This window comes from Pempheris klunzingeri, chromosome 6 (genome assembly GCF_042242105.1).
Source record: "Pempheris klunzingeri isolate RE-2024b chromosome 6, fPemKlu1.hap1, whole genome shotgun sequence".
NCBI classification, from domain to species: domain Eukaryota; kingdom Metazoa; phylum Chordata; class Actinopteri; order Acropomatiformes; family Pempheridae; genus Pempheris; species Pempheris klunzingeri.
In genome coordinates, this window is record NC_092017.1 from 6,981,208 (window position 1) to 6,999,901 (window position 18,694).

Genomic DNA, 18,694 nt, shown 5'->3' on the forward strand with positions numbered 1-18,694 from the left:
CGGAGGACTCCCCTGTCTGTACATGTCTGCGCTGAGGCAGGTTGTGTGTTAAAGGTGCCGCCAGTTTGGGAACATGACAGACATTTTGTCCAGAATAAAAAGCAGCGTGGCAGAGAAGAAGAAGAAGAAGAAGGAGGAGAAGGAGAAGGAGACGACTGTCACACAGAGCGACCTGCAGAAGTTTGGTTTAAGAGGTACGGAGGCTTCTCAACTCAGACAAGTCACACAAAGTCACCAGTTAACGTTAAGTTGTCTTGGTTCATTCAGTAAGTAAGGTTAGCTAACTAGCAACTAGTTGTAGTAACCAGCTACTTTTGGACAATGTTTAACCGTAAAAGTTACAGTCAGACTAGTAAATGTTCTCCCTCTTGACCTCCTGTTATTTTCATCAGACGACTCATCTGTCCTATATACAGTATAAACCTGTGACCTGTGTTTCCCCTCACAGGGATACAGCTGAGACCTTACCAGCTGGATGGTTTGCAGTGGTTAACTCAGTGCCTGAGGAACCAGCAGGGATGCATCTTAGGAGATGAGATGGGTTTAGGGAAAACCTGTCAGGTGTGAGATCCACCATTCTTCCTTATAACTAATAATTATGAGGCATGGCAGTGTTTATTGGAACAGATAACAGATGCTTTTCCTACTGTAACATGTCAAAACACCTGCTGTGGAAAAGGTTTTTAGTGCCTGTCCTGATATAAATGATGCCAACTGTAATTACAGTGTTTTAGAGCTGAAATCAATAGTTGATTCATCGATTAGCCAATCACTAGAGGGGTAATCTCCATCCCTGATAACTTCCCTGTCAGTGTTACCGCCACTGAGAGCTAAGGGAAAAGTCCAGATTTTGTTCAGATGTTTTAACATCTTATAACAACATAAATGCATTTACAGCAACAGTGTCACTGTGTATACTGGCTCACTTAGTGGAGCTGGACACACGAATCTTTGGACTGAAATTTTGATATGCCTGTACCTGTACACAATAGTTTTACTAAGTTGTAGAGAGAGACTGGATTGTTTTTCAATGCATCTCTCCTGAATCACGGAGACACTGTTAACTGCTGTGTAAAACGATGTAAAGACTGCATGTTGTATGCCACTGTGTGTCAGGAATTATATTTTCCTCTTCAGACGATCTCCCTGTTGGTGTACATGTCAGGGGCTCTTGGGAAGAAAGGTCCATTCTTGGTGCTTAGCCCGCTCTCTGTGATGGAGAACTGGAGGAAGGAGTTGGAATGGTACAGTTACGTTCACATATGAATCTACATTTAGATTGATGACACTGTCCATCGCCCACATGTATAACTTGTGTTTAAACTTGTGTTTTGCTTGGCTACAGCTTTACCCCCACGCTGACTGTGCTGTGTTACAAGGGAGACAAAGAGAGACGAGCTGAGCTTCAGACAGAATCAGACACACAAGCCTTTCATGTGCTGCTCACAACATATGAGGTCTGCGGCTGTTTCTGTGAGATGAAAATGACCTTTCATGTACGTTGAAACTGACACAATTCTTTCATTTACAGCTGTGTCTCAAAGATGCTTCGTTCCTGAAGCGGTGAGTGTGCTCTGAGATTAAATCTTTTCAGTGAGATTCTTAGAAGGAATTGATCCTGTCATAAGGGATGATGTTATGAAGCTGTAACGCGTTTTTCATGCACTGATTCCCTGTTTCTGTGTAATCTGTACTACTCCACTCCTCAGGTGGAGGTGGAAGGTGCTTGTGGTAGACGAAGCTCACAGACTGAAGAATCAGGATTCACTACTACACAAAGTCTTGACGCAGGTACTGAGCTGCATCAAGTGTTTGTTTCTTCATCTCTCCCGCTATTAGCACTGCCTTGTGACTTTCCCCTGTACTTTGCTTGTGTAGTTCTCAGTTGGCTTCAGAGTGCTGCTGACAGGGACCCCCATCCAGAACAACCTGCAGGAGCTCTACTCCCTTCTGAGCTTCATTCAGCCCAACATCTTTACAGCTGATGAGACGGACGACTTCGTCAACTCTTACTCCAACGTACAGCGTCAACCTGCTCTCGGTATGACAGACATCATTTATGTCGCTGTCAGTGTTACAAGAATCACACAGCATGATCATTCCCATGATGCTTATCCAAACATGCCCTCCCATTAATGGCAATGGTAGTTGGTAATGTGTTGGAAAATATTAAATGCATGAATCGATGTGTATGATGAACCATATTTGTTTAGCACAAACAAAATGCAGGATAGAATCTCGGTAATAGCTAATTAAATCACCGCTGACACACTGTGCCCCCCATACTGTGCTCGTGTTTCCAGCTGCTGAGCTGCAGAGTGTCCTGGAGCCCTTTCTGCTTCGCAGAGTCAAGTCGGAAGTGGCTGTAGATCTGCCGAAGAAGACAGAGCTGGTGGTGTACCATGGCATGTCAGCTCTGCAGAAAAAATACTACAAAGCCATTCTGATGAAGGATCTGGGTGAGACCTCTGTAGTATGTTCTGTGGCTCGACCCAGACTGGGTTTTTGCAGCTTGATGGCATCAATATTTGAGAGCAAAAAATATCTAATAACGGCCAATATTACATTTTATTTACATAAACACATAACATAAGCAAACTATCTTCATATGGATTAGAGTTTTTAAAAAAAAAAAAAAAAGAATTAACCAATAAAAATACAGAGCCAGGCATTTTACAGTTGAAAAACCTTGTGGAAAAACTATGAAATGGTGACAAAGTTTCATGTTAATTATTGGCTGACACACAGATCTCAATATACCATATCTGAAATAAGCTGCTAAAATAATAAAACCTGGCCAGTCCATCGGTGTAGCTTTACAATGGTGCATCATTGTAAACTTCAGCAGGGTGCTGTGTTTTGGGACATCAGTCTTCATAGACTCACTGTTCATGACTCTGATTTCAGAGGCTTTTGGAAATGAACAAGGCAACAAGAACCGGCTGCTGAACATCTTGATGAACCTTAGAAAGTGTGTTGACCACCCATACCTGTTTGACGGTGAGATGTGCTCAGTGATAAACGAGTGCTGAATAAGACTGAGTCATTCGAAATGGGACATAGAAGCATATGTTATATACTTTAATGCTGTCCCCCCTTTGTCGGGTAGGTGTGGAGCCGGAGCCTTTTGAGATAGGGGAGCATCTCATTGAAGCCAGTGGGAAGCTTTGCCTTTTGGACAGCATGCTGGCTTACCTCCACAGAGGGTCAGTTGATCTGCTTGGTATTGGGCTCCACCTGGTGGCAGTTTTGGCTCAGTCTGACCGCCACCACGTAGTTGTATTTTTTAAAAGTCACTTATTCCCCTGTTAAAGTGTCTTACTTTATGTCTCTTTGTGTGAGTGAAGGGGCCATCGTATCCTGCTGTTCTCTCAGATGACGAGGATGCTGGACATACTTCAGGACTACATGGAGTACAGAGGTGAACGGGGGGATACCTACGGCTTTGTAACAAGTGACTGTGACTTTAAGAACAGTACAATTTCGTTCAATCGATTTGTCCGACATTTAACAACATTATATCTCATAATAACACTATAACTTGTACGCTGACAGTCCAGTTCTAATCCTTTTAACAACCTGTTGTATTTTAGCTTCTTCTGAAAAATCAAGAATAAATGCTACTGCATTGTCAGTTATGTTTCTAAGCTCACAGACGTTACAGTCTACAGTCTTTAACACAAACAAGTGCTAAATTGAACTTCTCTATTCAGGCTACAGCTATGAACGCCTGGATGGGTCCGTCCGAGGGGAAGAACGAAATCTAGCAGTGAAGAACTTCAGCAGCAAAGATATCTTCGTGTTTCTGCTCAGCACTAAAGCAGGTGACTGAAATCCTAAACTATGAGCATGAAGGCAAACTGAACATTATTAGGTATTAATAATGTTCATATTGTGCTTTTTAATGTATCAGGGATGCGATTTGACAGGGCTTTTATCTGTAAAGCGGAGTACATATCAAGGTGGCCTGTAGAGAGTCTTGTCTTGTCCTCTTACACTTCTCCATCTGTGTATCATCAGAGATGAGGTTCAGGAACTCGAGTGAGATCGAGTGAGAGTTCATCTGATAACTTGACCTCAAAACTTTGACGTAGTGAATGCCTGCAGGATTATACCACGAAGGAGCAGTTCCACATCCTCCAGGCTGTATGATCGACATACTTCAGATCTGTATTGCTCTGGCTCCGTCCTTGTCCTTAAATACTGAAAATTCAATACTGTTCAGTCTTTTCCGACACTTTGACTTCAAGCCTTCCACAAAAGATAAGATCTGAAGCAAACGGCTGCACGGCTGTCAGTGGCATACCGCTAAAGTTGACTGAGTGGAGGGAAATCTAGATGCTCGATGCCAGTTGCATGTAAATGGTAAAGAGTCTTTATTTGTTTAGCGCCTTTCTAGTCATTTTGATTTTTACATTACATCCTCATTCACACATCATTCCTACAGGAAGAATCTAAGTTGGAGGAGACTATTCTTTCATACACATTCACAGACCCACCACCATTATCTCTCTTGCGTTTCTTTGACTTTAGCATGAGTAGCTACCAGCAGTTCCGGCTAATTCTACAAAAAGAGAAAAAATAGAGATTACCACTCATATTTGTTATTTTTCTCTTATGACTGTAATTTTAGTTGATGGTTTGGTATATATGTAGATAGACATTTTGCAAGATTTGTAGAGTGAATTATACAGACTTTTTTCTTATTTGTCAACTTTACCATCACCAGACTTGTTAAAATCATGGCAAAAACTCTCTCTCAACTACTTCTTCATGACTAAATTACACCGAAAACTGGGTCATTTGTCTCTGTTTCATGTGTGGTTCAAAACGTATGTAGATTTTCACCAGAAATCCAAGATGGCCACCAAACTGACCCTTGGAAGAATACTGTGGGTTTGGAAAATTAGAATTTGTTTACTAGACACCCTAGAAATGACAAAAAAGGAAGTTAGAAAATGTATCACTGGGGTGCATCTGAGTCCATCTACCTTCTAAAGTCACTATTTTTCTCTTAGTTTGAGCTGAACAAACATGTTGCAGTGAGTTGCATTTTGCAGCCACTTTCGCACATATTTGTGTCACTGCTTTGAGTCTCTGCACTGAGCACGGAGAAGGTAGTTGTTAAAGATGCTGCAAGTGATTAATTGCATCTTGTAAACAACACTGTGGCACCACTGATAACAGAGCGATTTGGTATGATGTGTCAGCGGTGACTGAGCCACACTTGCAAGCTATCCTACATATATGAATCTACATTGGGGTTCATACAAGTCACTGAGAGAGGAAAGAGGAATGATCACAGAGATAAGAACTGCAGCAGGATGACACACTGCTGTGAATAAGGCCAACAGCCTATCTTAACACTTTCTTACACACAGTGTGAAAGTTAGAAGAGAGAAACTTCATTTCCTGTCACAGCCTGGTGCTTTTTAAGCAGAAATCTTTATATGCTATATGAGTAAATGTTGGTAATAAGTGTCCAAATGAAGAGTGCACTGTTTTCAGACATTGTGCATCGGCTTCCTAACACGCTCTCTTTGCAGGAGGAGTGGGCTTGAACCTTACAGCTGCTGACACGGTCATTTTCATGGACAGTGACTTCAACCCTCAAAATGACCTGCAGGCTGCTGCACGCTGCCACCGGATTGGCCAGAACAGGTGACACAATGGAAAAATGATTCCAAGCGGACTACCATTGTAGTAGTCGAGAGTTTTAATTGGTCCACGGTTTCTGTCTCATACCGTTGCTATAGACTCACACAGAATACCCCTGCCAATAGCTCCTCATCCAATGCTGGTGACTTCCAGAACTTATTTACATATAAGACTGACTTAATCCGAGTTAAATTCACTGACCCGCACTCTTCACAGAATGATGGCTATGAACTCTCCAATACATTGATGGATTCAGGCACTATGACTGAGATCAACTGCGCTCTCTCACAGTTCACCTGTGGCCTTTGCTGGTAACTGTGTCCAAATCTACAACCTGCATATTAGACCCTATACAGGTTCGTCTCATTAAGGAGATGTTTCCTGTCTTAAAAAGTACTTTTCTTGATGTTATAATAAGCCCTCAGCTTTTAAAACACCCAGTATCAAACTGCTGCTTAAAAAAATATTAGCCTGCATATTCTGAATAATTATAGACCAATTTCCAACCTTCCTTTTATATCAAGATTACTTGAAAGGGCTTTCACTGATCCCATCATCTACTAAAACTCCCTTAACCAGAATAATCACTGATCTGCTAATTACTGTGAATTCTGACATCATTGGTTCTGCTGCTTGACTTGAGTGCAGCTTTTGACAACTTGGAGAAGCATATTGGTACCCAGGGGATACCCAGGGGATCTTCTGGCACCCACATTACACACAGTGAGTTGGTTCAGTCATCATCATTTAAATCACATTTATGAGATTTCACACACGCACACACACACACAAACGGCTTTATACAATTTCTGTGAATTAAGCTTTGATGTGTAAAATCAGTGGAGTTCACCTTAACCCTCCTGTTGTCCTCATATTCTGTATACACCCCGTGTCCTCCGGGTCAAAATGACCCATCTTCGTTAAACCCCCAATATAAGCAACTTAATTGAATTTGAAACACCAAATCTTATTTTGCTTAAAGAAACAACTTGTCATTCACCACAAATTGTGTGAATACCTGAGTTTTCCCTCTTCACCTGGCAGAAAGACTGCATTTATTCAAGACACCACTCCTTGCTATGACACTGTCACTTGTATCATTGTTTCTTGTTGTCTTGACTCCCGGTTATCAAATCGTAGCAGTAGGTGTGAAAGAGTTTGAGTGGCTCAGAAAATTGGCCTTCCACTCTCTGCATCCCATAGACTAGCTGCAGTCACATGACTGTATAAACCTGCTAAGATTATGGGTATTATAGGGTATTCCTCCCCATCTTCTTCTTCTGATACATCCTCCACTTCCTCTTCTGAATCAGAGTTGTCTTGTTGGACATCTGAAAAAATCAGCTCTAGAGCCTGTTCGACGTTATGACGCGCACTCATGGCTTCAGCACAGAGATAATTCGGGGTACTGTCATCTGCAGCACCTTTATAGCCTCTGGGAATCCACAGACAAAGGGGCAATATTGTTACATTTGGGTCAGATCAAAGGCAGAGCAGTCTGCAAGAAGACCACCTGTCTTGTCTTGTTTAGGTCTGCTACTGATTGATCTGAGACAGAACTAAAACCTTCTCACATTCTGTGGTGTGTAACTAACTCTGTGACTGTGATTTCAACTCAATTTGACTGTCGGGTCATTTTGACCCGAAGACGATCTTTGTACCTTTTTTTGCACAGCTTACATGGAAATGTGAATAAAGGCAACAGTTCACTTTTTCTAATGTTGGGGTCAATCTAGGAAAAGTCATCAAATTTCAAGTTGAAAAAATATCGTTTAGGGGAATTTTTTTTGGTTTTTAACACAGTGGCGGGTCATTTTGACCCGAGGACAACAGGAGGGTTAAAGACATTATAAACTAGGGCCATGGAGATTGAGGGCATTCAATAGGCAGGGAAGGTCGAATGAAAGATGCTATTGACGTGCATTATGGGAATTTAAGTTTTACCCATACTCTATTCTAGGGACTAAAATGCAGATATCTCAGCCTCTGCTGTATTGATTTTGATATATATATAAAATCTGTCTCACAAATTTAGTGGAGTTGACTACTAAATTAGTGGAGAAGCCTTTTAATCTCTGACTGACTGTGACTCATTACAGGCCTGTGAAAGTGGTCCGCCTCCTGGCAAGAGACACCGTGGAGGAAATAATGTACTCTCGTGCCGTGTCCAAGTTGCACCTCACCAACACTGTTATGGAAGAGGGCCGCTTCTCTTTGCTGGACCAAGCTCAGTCAGCTGCAGCAGGACTGCAGGTTTGTGAACTCAAACAAAAACCCAAGAGCACCATCTACATTCAGTGATTTGTGTGCAGCCCCCAGTCCCTGAGTCTGTGTCCACTTTAATACAAACCCACTCCATCTGAAACTTGTGTGTCCTGTCCCCTACAGCTAAGTGAGATCTTGAAGTTTGGGATAGATAAGCTTTTGTCATCGGAGGAGAGCTCTGTACAGGATGTGAAACTGGAGAAAATCCTCGGCCCATCGCATGACGGTCAATGGTTAGATGATGAAGGTTTCACCTCACTCAGAGAAGAGGAAGAGGACGAGGAGGAGAAAGGCTCTGAATCCGACGGGCAGAGTATGTTCTCAGTTACAAACAATCAACAATCACACTTTTACTTTTGGTTCTCACCTCCAACCACACACAACAGATTTCCTGTATTGGGTTCATATTTACTTTTCCTAGTATCAGTAGAATTTACACTCATGGTTGGTTCTTCAGATCACATGTACTACTTTGAGGGGAAAGACTACAGTAAGGACCCCAGCTCTGACGACCAGCAGAGCTTTGACCGTCTGTTGGACGAGCAGCTGGCTGAGTTCCAGAGGGCTGCAGGAGAGGGACGAGCTCTGCGACACAAAGCTGCTGTAAGATTCACTCTCCCTCACGGCAAACTGATGAAAACAGACTTTTCATTTGTTTTCAAATTTGACAACATTGAATTTATTTGTTATAAGCCATGGTCAAGCAGCCACTCTCCATATAGTGGACTGAAGACAGGAATCATTTAACTAACATGTACTCATTATTGTTGTATCAGTTCAATGTTTATTTTGTGTGTAGGAAACTATTTTGTGTATTCATTTTGAAGTTCATACTTATATTTAGATTTTCCACCAGAACAGCTTTATCTGTTCAAAAACCATTTTTCTCATAGCAGACATGACTGCTGCGGCTGTTTTCAGCCTCTGTCTGCACAAGAACAAAACAATCTGCGTGCTCCGTTCTCACCTTCGACATCTTCGTGTTAGTGAGGAACACTAGGTGGACTCAGGAGGTTTTCAGTGAATGGGGACAGTCAGCCTGGTGAAGAGCTGGAGGAGGTCACATGATCCCCTTATGACATCATAAAGGGAGCCAAATCTAAATGGAGCGTTTTCACAAACATTTACTGAAATATGGAGCAGAAGGAAAAAAGAGAGGATGGTCTCTCTCAGAGCGAGGCACATAGTTACAGTATGTTGATAAGACTTGAAAAAGTGCATTTTTCATATTCATATGATATTTGTGATATCATATGATATATTTTTTTTAATAAACCTGTTGAACCTCTAACATTTGTCTCAAATGGAATTGATAAGATAGACTTTGTATAGATGATCCTCTTCCGGTTTTTGTCACCACACTAGACACTAGTCCTGACACAGAATCTGGTTCACCGCTTTTATTTAGGGCATGATGGTGGGTGTAAAACCACCGATTTAGGTCCCATGGTTCACACATTAGTACACTGTTTCATTTTTGCTTTTGTGTGTTTATTGTTCACTGACTAATTACATTTGTTTGTTAGCTCCCAAAGAAGACTTTGGACAAAAAAAGAGTTTAAATTAGAGGGACTTGATGCTAACATGATTTGGGAAATGTTTGCTATGCTCAGCAGAAGGTGGTACATTTTTGAGGTCACATATTTCCAGTCATGTAGTCCTGTTGTTTGTTAATGTTGTGTCTCCACCACAGATGAATGTTACTACAGTTTGGCCTGGAACTGCAACCCTCCTTTGTATGTGGTCTCAGTGCAGTTGTTTTTGTCCACAGGCCGGTTTGCTGACAGCATCAACACCAACTAGACAACACAAGATTGCATCCAAGATTATTTACATGTTATCAAACAATATCAAAGGCGTTTGCAGTGCAGATTTCTGTTTTGGAGAAATCACAAAAACTATTGCTTAGAAAGAATCTAAATGATGGCAGTTATACATACTTGACTATGTTTAAGTGTGCTTATATTCTCTACGTGTTCCCAGGTTTCACTGTCGGCAGCCCTTGGGATTCCAACGAGGAAGAGGAAGCCACTTACTGAGGCAGAGCTGGAGCTGAGGCGCCAGAAAAGGGAGGAGGCTGCAGCTAAGAGAGCCAAAATTCAGGAGGACATGAAGAAAAAGCAACAAGAGCAGAAATACAAGAAAAAGTAAAGATTTGTCAATTAATTAATTTTTCTTTTTAAAGCTCCCGGTGACCGAGCTCAGGCACTTGTGACAGTTTCTCTTTTATGCGCTGTGTTTACTCGCAGAATGGCATGGTGGGAGTCTTGCAGCTACAGATCACGGTGCCTGCCGCCTTTTGACAGTGAAGAGGAAGAGGAGGACGACGACAGCAGCGTATGCTCCACAGACTCTGACAGCACGGCCATCCACTACGTTCTGGGGGATGTTACCCATCCTCATGCCGCTCAGGGAGACGCTATCATCGTCCACTGCGTTGGTATGACACCTGTATTATCAGTATGGTCGACAGATTAAAAGAGAGCTAGCGCCTCATCAGCACTCCTTCTACAGTATGTCTTGTTTTTATTGAAGTCATGTTTTTTGTGTAGATGACTCAGGCCGGTGGGGCAGGGGGGGCCTGTTTACTGCTCTGGAGGTGAGATCAGATGAATCACGAAAGCAGTATGAGTTGGCTGGCAAGATGAAAGGTAAGATTAACCACGCTTACAGAAGAAGAAGAAACTTGAGACTCATTAATCCTTAAACATCTTCATCTCTAAAGTCTGCTCGAGAATGAAGCCCATAAATTACAAATTCAAAGTGTGAATATGGTATTTATTTCAGATTTGGACCTTGGGAGTGTGCTGCTGTTCCCCATTGATGATAAACAGTCCAGATTAGATGGCCAGGATCAGGTAGGTTCTGTTTAAATGAAATTCACGCTGCACGCAGAAGCTCAAAAACTCTGCTGCCTGGAAACTTGTTTGTGCTTCTTTACAGTAGTGGTGATCAGCAGTGTGATACATTGGGTGCGGGTTTACATGTGGTCACAGAGTTGTGAAGTTGTGGCTATCGATAAAAGTGACAGTGTTGCGATAATTCTTTGACCTGTTTCACCTTTCTGTCAATACACGTGTCCTGCTTCAGTTGGCCCTGATAGTGGCACAGCAACGAGACAAAGCCAACAACTTGTCCGGGATCCTTCTCACTGCTCTGGACGAAGGTCTGAAGAGGATACACGCAGCAGCCAAAAGAAACAAGGGTACAGACAAGCATCGGATATTCAAGTGGTTTAAACAAAAAGTTGGCCATCTTTTTCATGTAGTCTCTTCATAGTGAAGTTCTAAAATTAAGACATGTTCAGATTCAATCGACCTTTATTTATATAGCGCCAATTCATAACAAGCGACGCTTTCTAGACCAAACTCTTTAATTAAGAGATTCAAGAATTCAAAATTAAGGATGCAAGAATCCCCACATGACTCCAGTCATCTGTGCTAAACCGAACAGGTTGTTGAAAGCATTAGAACTGGACTGTCACCTTGCTGGTAGTTAAGCCTCTGTGAGGACAGAGACAAACAGGCTGACGAGTGTGATGGTATTTGTTATTAGACTTGACTGACCAGACATGCAGGATGCTGTGTGTCACCTTGGCGTCAGCGTGTGTGTACACACAGACAAATTCTTAAATTGTCTTGCAGCTGTAGAACAACACATGAGAGGGATTTGATTTCCCGCAGGTTTTTCTGCACAGTAGAACTGACTAGAACGGCTGCAGCTAAAAGTACATGCTGGCTCCCGTCTTTGTTCACCTCGCACTGTTTCCTGTTAGCGGTATAAAGTTAAAAGTCTCTGAAAAAAACAGCCTCAGTTGTGCTCCAGCAGAGCGTAAAAAATGCTAAATAAAATGCAGGGGTTTGTAGTTAACGCTCACAGACAGTTTCTCTGAATTATCTCTGTTTTTATCCCCCACAAAGCAAGTGTGCATCTCCCTCGCATCGGTCACTCCACCAGAGGCTTCAACTGGTACGGCACAGAGAGGCTCATCAGGAAGCACCTGGCTTCCAGAGGCATCCCCACATTCATGTATCCTTTTAAAGTGCTCCACAGATGACATCTAAGAGGTGATGTTTCTCAGAACGTGTCGATCTGAGTTATTTTGCCTTCACTTGGCTGACAGATACTATCACAGCAAAACGGCAAAGAGCACAGCTCCACCTCAAGCATCCACCTCTGCAGCCTCAACGTCACAACCCTCCCCCGAAGCACAGGCGCAGAACGCAGACAGGCTGACTGACAAGGCAGCAGCACCAAGCCCTGACCCCTTGCCTCCTCTCCGTGGCCCCTGCCCTCCAGAGCTCCCCAGTTTCATGAGTGGAGTCCGTGTGTTTTTCTACAACCTGCCTGCATCAGAGAGGAAGCTGCTGGCCCGCTACCTTATCACATATCCTTTCAGACTGGGCCACTCATCGCAAGTCAGTTCCTGTTTTATAGTTCATGTTAAAGCACATATTTTAATTTTACGACATCTTTCCAGGCATCTGGAAGTGATGAATCATCCAATAATCAGCGAGCTTGAGAAGCAGTTTATAAGAACGTGTGTAGTTATATTAGAGAAGGGTAAAAAACCACTGAAGGGAAACACAGATGTGTTATGATTACAGTATAATGTCAAAATGTCAGCGCTCCTTAGCTGCGGTGCACTTATGATGGAGACGAGGAGGAGATGATGAGTGGTGAGGTCACCCACATAGTTGCAGAGGTGGAGAACAGCTTCCACTCACAGGTTAGTGTCACGCTGAGGTTCACAGACAACAATCTGACCTCTCACCAGTGTTTCCCCTCACAGTCATCTTTCAGGGGTGGGAAATTCTGAACATTTTAGATGCACCGGCTGCCTTAAGAAAAAAAGGCACGCAGAACCAACCCTACAACAGCATGTAGTTCTTCATCTGACTGTTGTGCTTTGTGTGAGCCAGGAGCTCCAGGACCTGGTGCGTCGGTACTCACGGGCCGTCCCTGTGCAGAAGGCCTGGCTGGAGTCCTGCTTCTCCAAACAGAGAAAAGTCAACAGCGCACTCTTCCTGCATGAGCTCACACAACACTGTGGTTCCTAGGTTTCTAAGCTTCCTCCTGATTTTAATTAAACCATCCTCTGCTTGAATGAACTGTGGCTGCTGCTTGAAAACACAAGTGATTCACTTACAAGTGGAGTAAAGAGCAAATAAACAAACGCTTCTCTGTACTGCTGTGTTGGTTTGTGGTGACACTAGTGTGTGTGTGTGTGTGTGTGTGTGTGTGTGTGTGTGTGTGTGTAAGTGTGTAAGTGTGTGTGTGTGTAAGTGTGTAAGTGTGTAAAAGGTGGAGTCAGTGAGCGGGGCGGTGCTGCTCAGCTGCAAAGTAAAGAAGAGATTCATCAAGTGCGTCAACATTTATCACCTGTCTCGTGGAGGCGACACTAAAGGACAACTGTCCGGTTACATTTTAATACAAGTCGCACCGTGTGTTCGTCTTTCGAGGCCGCTCAGGTCGAGGACTTACCTGTGGGAGACCTGTGAACTTGTGGCAGCGACGGCGAGTCCAGTCCGTGAAGTACCGACACACACTGACACCGTGTCGGTTTATATACTTTGACGAAAAGCTGGTATGAAGTGCGCAGTTTAAGGCTCCTGTGAACTTCTAAAGTCAGGCTCAGGTGAGTCCACTGAGCAGGAAATGTTCCTCTGCTTTTCTTTTTAAAACAATTAGAACCTTTTAATGTCAGTCAACTGAAGTGAAGAGATGCTATTAGCTAAATGTACCACGGCTGATAGAGACACCGGTAAAAGTGTCCCTACTGTAGTAAATCAGTTATTTTCCACCTGTATGTGAGCAGACGGAGACATTAGTGGGTAAAAGTGTGTGTGTGTGACCACAGAGAGGCTTTTAATGAGCGTGTATGAAGATATTGGGCAGATAGACATGTTGAACACATTTATAATGTGTGGACAAACCCTAAAAGTAACTGTACTGTCTAAATTACCATTGGTGTGCTCTTTAACCTGTCTATTCCCCGTGACTTTTTTTTTTTTTTTTTGAACATTCATTAGAACAAGTTCCTTGGCAGTGAGTCTCCCACAGTATGACGTAGATTAATAAAAACAAAAAAGAATAAAGTGTAGACCAAATAAAAAGAAAACCTAGATGGTCCTTAATGCTTCCCTTCTTTCCATTTTCATTCCAGCTTGTCCAGTTAAATACTAACTGTACGTTCACTTTGCTAAATACATTAGAACTTTTAAGAAATAAATGTTTCTAAATAAACGGTAGTTATATTTTCCATACAGTTCACGGCCTGGAGCCTTTGCACCCATTGGTCCAAGGTAGGTGGATGGTGTCACTTCACTGTGATCATTGTGTCTTTCTCTAACCCCCTTGAAGGGGCAGTGCCCAGAATCAGCTGCTGCGGGTCAATCATGTGTGTGTGAATGAAAAAAGTGTCAATTATCAAACGTGTGATTACTCAGATTTCTTTTTTTAATCTTTTGAAAGTTTTGTGGTTTGATTTTTTTTTTTTTTTCCATCTGAGTCTTGTCTCTGTCAGTGAGAGGTATCATTTCCTTTTTTCCCCACATGCAACTTAATTTGTGTCCTGAGTATTAACCAGCAGACACCGAGAGAAAAGTCCCCTGTGTGGGAGACACTCTGTCATCTGCTCAGTGCGCTCTCACACTCTCCGAGAGGCAGCAGCACGAGTGTGGGCTGATTGATCAGTCTCAGAAATGCTAATTTAACTGGCACAGTTGAAGCTGCTGTGCTGTCAGTTCTATATTTAAAATGGCACCTGTCCTCCTCAGGATTTCAGGGGCAGCTTAAAGGACACACACATGGATGTCAGGAGGAAGAGGCCCAATGATGCTGCCCACTTCATTCTACTCGGCTTCTCCGCCCAATAGGTGAGCACGACGGCAGGTACAGCAAGTTAGATGTTGCGAGTGTAGCTGCAGTTCCACCAGAGCTCTGTGGTCTTCAGTCTCCGTTAATAAATGTGTTTTCTCCCTCACAGTCACGTCAGCCAGCTGAGCAGGTACCTTAACGTTCACCACAACACGCCTGAAGAGGACGATGAGACCATGAGCACAAAGGAGCGAGAAGCCAGCGCTGTCCACAGGCCAGACTCCACCCCTGACCCTGACGGCCTCCATCCCCTTCCAGAGCAGGCCGCCTTCCCTGATGACTCCCTGTTCAGCAGACAGAGCCTGGACACCCAGCACGGACACAAACACAAGCACTCTCTTCCTCAGCCTGGCCCGGGCTACTTCTCGTACCAGCCTCCCCGCAGCTTGCCTGCCGGGTACAGCCAGCCCACACCGTTCCCCAGCCAGGCAGACGGCGCCTGGCTCCACCCGAGCTTCGCCAGCAACTGGTTGGAGTATCCCAGCAGCCTGCCGTCCTATCTGAGCCAGAAAGATTACCCCAGTTGTTCTGGAGATAGCTGCCTGTCAGGGTGCAAGTCCCTGTCCCTGCCCGGCAGACACAGCCCCAGCATGAGCAGCTTGGAGCAGCCGCTGTCTCTGTGCTCCAACCCCCCCTCGGCCAACCTGTGCCACCACACCTTGCCTCCGTACTCGTGCTCGCCCCAGGGAGCTGCCTGCTGTGCTCCGTGTCCTGCAGACGTCTTTAACAGGGGCCATGTGGCCAAAAAGCACCCGTGGCCTCAATACCACCCAACGTACGGCCCACACTGTAAGTCTACTGTTTTTATCACACCTGACATGTGCACATATGGCGGCCCTGTCAGGAAGCAATAACAGGAGCAGTACGTTAGTGCTCTGTTCATGCTGCTACACTACCGTAAGCACTGAGCCTGTAAGAAAGTCTTTATTCTGTCTTCACTGCTTTAGATCTTGGTGACTGCAGACTTCCTGAATCTGGATACACACAAAGGTGAGGTTTTTGTCATAAGTCACGTTGGACACATTTGAGCCACTCTGCTCATGTTGCATGTTTCTATCTGAGATTAAAAACGATCTTTATCTCCATGCAGCAGCCACAACGCTCCAGCTAAAGAGAAGCACCCTCCGCACAGCACATCGCTCTCTCTTGAGCAGAGTAAGTGCTGATTAGTAGCTCTGCAGATAATCACAGGATTGACTGAGCTGCCGTACAGTCCTCTCACTGTTTATTCATTTATTGCTCTCAAATGCAGGGAGGATCTTTGTCACCTACGAAGCGGACAACGACAAACACGTCAATGAGATCATCAACTTTGTCGCTCTGCTGCGACACAACGGCTTTGATACGCATGTATGTGTTTGTTTTTAATGTTTTGACTCCATAGAGACGGCGTAGATCTGCCTTCTGACTGACGTCTGTTTGTTTCAGATCGATATTTTTGAGCAGCAGTTCAGGAGTATAAGCAAGATAGACTTCATGGAGCGGTACCTCAGTGAGGTAAAAACAATCAGATCATTCTGAGTTAATAGTAATGAGACTTTATAAGAAGAAGACCAAACATCTGCACCATCTTCAGTTCTTTTTCTATCTGCTAAAAGTTTTATCAAGCACTTCAATAGAAGTGCAGTGATGAACACAATCAACAAGCAGTTATAGTTGTGTTGTCTCTAAAACAGAAAGAGTACCTGATCATCATCATCATCAGCCCCAAGTACTATGAGACAGTGACGGCCTCCCCCGTTGGCCTGGAGAATGACGAGAGGACCTTCAACACCGTCTACATACATAAACAGGTTCACAGCTACTCAATTCAGTCCAATGAAGACTGGAATCTTCATTTTGGAAGATTAAAAAATATATATTTCAACTCTTGTTTTGTGTGTCTTCTAGCTCCAGAATGAGTTTATCCAAAATGGAAGCAAGAATTTCCGATTTATTCCCATCGTGTTCCCCGGGGCTAAAAAGGTAAGTGTCCATTATCGCAGGGTGTGCCTCGCCTCATTACAAATGTTTGATTATGCGCTAATAAACTCGCACCACACCTGTGTCAAACGATGTCAAATGAGCAGGAGAACACGTTGCATTGTTCCCCGTGTCATAATTGAACCCCCAAACCTCAGTAGTCTGATTAGTCTTGCTCTGCTGTGTCTGTGTGTTCATGATCACAGTGCCACGTCCCAAACTGGCTTCAAAACACGCACGTTTACGGATGGCCGCGCGATCGGGACGACATCCTGCGGCGGCTGATGAGGGTCGAGAAGTACAATCCACCTCCTATTGGGGAACTACCGACCATCGTTTCCATCCCCATATAGAGACCTCTGCCCAGAGGACGCACTGGACTGAAATCTTTGAAAAAAAAACCCAAAAACGTGCTCCCTGGACTGCTCATTGTTGAGGTGAACGGGGACACTTGTGCAGGTTGTTTTATTCCACTTCAGTGTAAATTGCTGTGATGCTAAGGGTGCTGTGTGAGCCTTTCCCCCTGGGGTCTCCTGCATAATTAGTTCCTTTAAATTCCTCGTAAGCCATAGAAAAGCTTACAGGCAACAAGCTTCTTGGTCTGTGCAGCGACCTCGACCCCTCTGTGTTCCTCCTGCTGCAACAACATGATGGTGTTTACTGGTGCTACTCCAATTTAATTACTTTTACTGCCCGACAGTGTTTAGTTCTTCATAATTTATCGTTACCGGTTCTTCATGTTTTATCAGGACACACGTTTTAAAATGAAATATGTGGCGGATGATGATGATGAATAGTCTGATGACGGTGTGTTTGTAGTACCGACCTGTAGAGCTTTCATTTATGAGAGTAAACGCTGACAGATACTCTACACTGTAAACAGCAGACCAAGTGGATGGACTTACTGTCACAGACGATGCTTAAAAAGGAACATAATTTCCACTGGTTTTAAAGAGGCAGATTTTTTTTCAGCATTATTTGAAATGTATTTTTCTCTTAATACAATGTTTATACTGGTAAACAAGACGTTGACTTTCTGAATGCTTAAAGGGGCCACATTTGCACATTTTAGCCCTTTTACTGCCAAACACAAGCCACTGGTTTATCTGATTTTCCTGTCGGACTGAAACAAATGAAACCACCGAAAAACCTAGAACTACATGTGGTTCTGCAAATCGTACATCAGTTGTTACAGACATTGGCTAAAACAAAAACTGCTATTTTAGTTAATGAATTACATACAAAACATTCAAACCCCACAGATGGACTTGATGCATCATTCTTGAATGTTAAATTCTGCGCTTTTTTAATTCTAAAACTAAAAATGTGGTTAAATCTGTAGACGTGTGTGGTACAGTTTTTGGTGACAGTGTGTTGCATCACACAGCTTCATAGAAGTCAGTATTTCTGAGGCTGGCCCCAAACATGATAGTTAACCACAGACATGCAGAGACCTGGGACTGGTTTGCCTGCAGGGCTATGTAGACATTGTTCAAGCAGCAAACTGCATTTTTCTGTTTGGGAATGAGGCATGAGAACGTGAAGGTTTAGGTATGCTTTGTTCTTAGTAACAGATCCAAAGACACTGCTGCGTCTGACAGATTGTGCTCCATCGGAGATCCATTTTAGCCGAGCAGAGTGACTTTGGCTTGTGGAGAGGCTCAAACAGGATGTCGTATCAAGATAAGCCACTGACACAGCTGCCTGCCTGGTGTGTGGTATGTCTTCTCAAGAATCTGCAAGTTTAGACTCAAGTGGGTCATCACAACCCATGTGCGGTTAGAGAAAGATCACGTGTAACACTGTGACACATTTAAAGAAAATGTTTGTGTGTGCAGAACACGATGTGCTCCTCATCCCAGCAAGTTGATCATGAAATAAATCCTGTTCATTAACCTGCAACTGAAATGCCACCGATTAAAAAGCCGAG

At 43.6% G+C, this 18,694-nt stretch overlaps 2 protein-coding genes across 2 annotated transcripts; both read left to right on the top strand.

The window, feature by feature from the left end:
- On the top strand, nt 1-13,097 carry chd1l (chromodomain helicase DNA binding protein 1-like). The gene is made up of 25 exons (XM_070831916.1): nt 1-194; nt 449-561; nt 1,138-1,244; nt 1,346-1,457; nt 1,532-1,563; nt 1,710-1,791; nt 1,879-2,041; nt 2,304-2,459; nt 2,908-3,000; nt 3,110-3,206; nt 3,348-3,421; nt 3,714-3,824; nt 5,547-5,661; nt 7,758-7,911; nt 8,047-8,236; nt 8,381-8,526; nt 9,907-10,070; nt 10,173-10,363; nt 10,476-10,574; nt 10,711-10,781; nt 11,014-11,128; nt 11,844-11,952; nt 12,047-12,307; nt 12,568-12,652; nt 12,846-13,097. The coding sequence occupies exons 1-25, from the start codon at nt 74-76 to the stop codon at nt 12,981-12,983; spliced, it is 3,099 nt and encodes a 1,032-aa protein (XP_070688017.1). The 5' UTR covers nt 1-73; the 3' UTR covers nt 12,984-13,097.
- Nucleotides 13,098-14,716: 1,619 nt separating this feature from the next.
- On the top strand, nt 14,717-18,666 carry traf3ip2l (TRAF3 interacting protein 2-like). The gene is made up of 9 exons (XM_070831969.1): nt 14,717-14,801; nt 14,912-15,591; nt 15,750-15,792; nt 15,893-15,957; nt 16,055-16,152; nt 16,231-16,299; nt 16,479-16,595; nt 16,693-16,767; nt 16,971-18,666. The coding sequence occupies exons 1-9, from the start codon at nt 14,737-14,739 to the stop codon at nt 17,115-17,117; spliced, it is 1,359 nt and encodes a 452-aa protein (XP_070688070.1). The 5' UTR covers nt 14,717-14,736; the 3' UTR covers nt 17,118-18,666.
- Nucleotides 18,667-18,694: the final 28 nt, after the last annotated feature.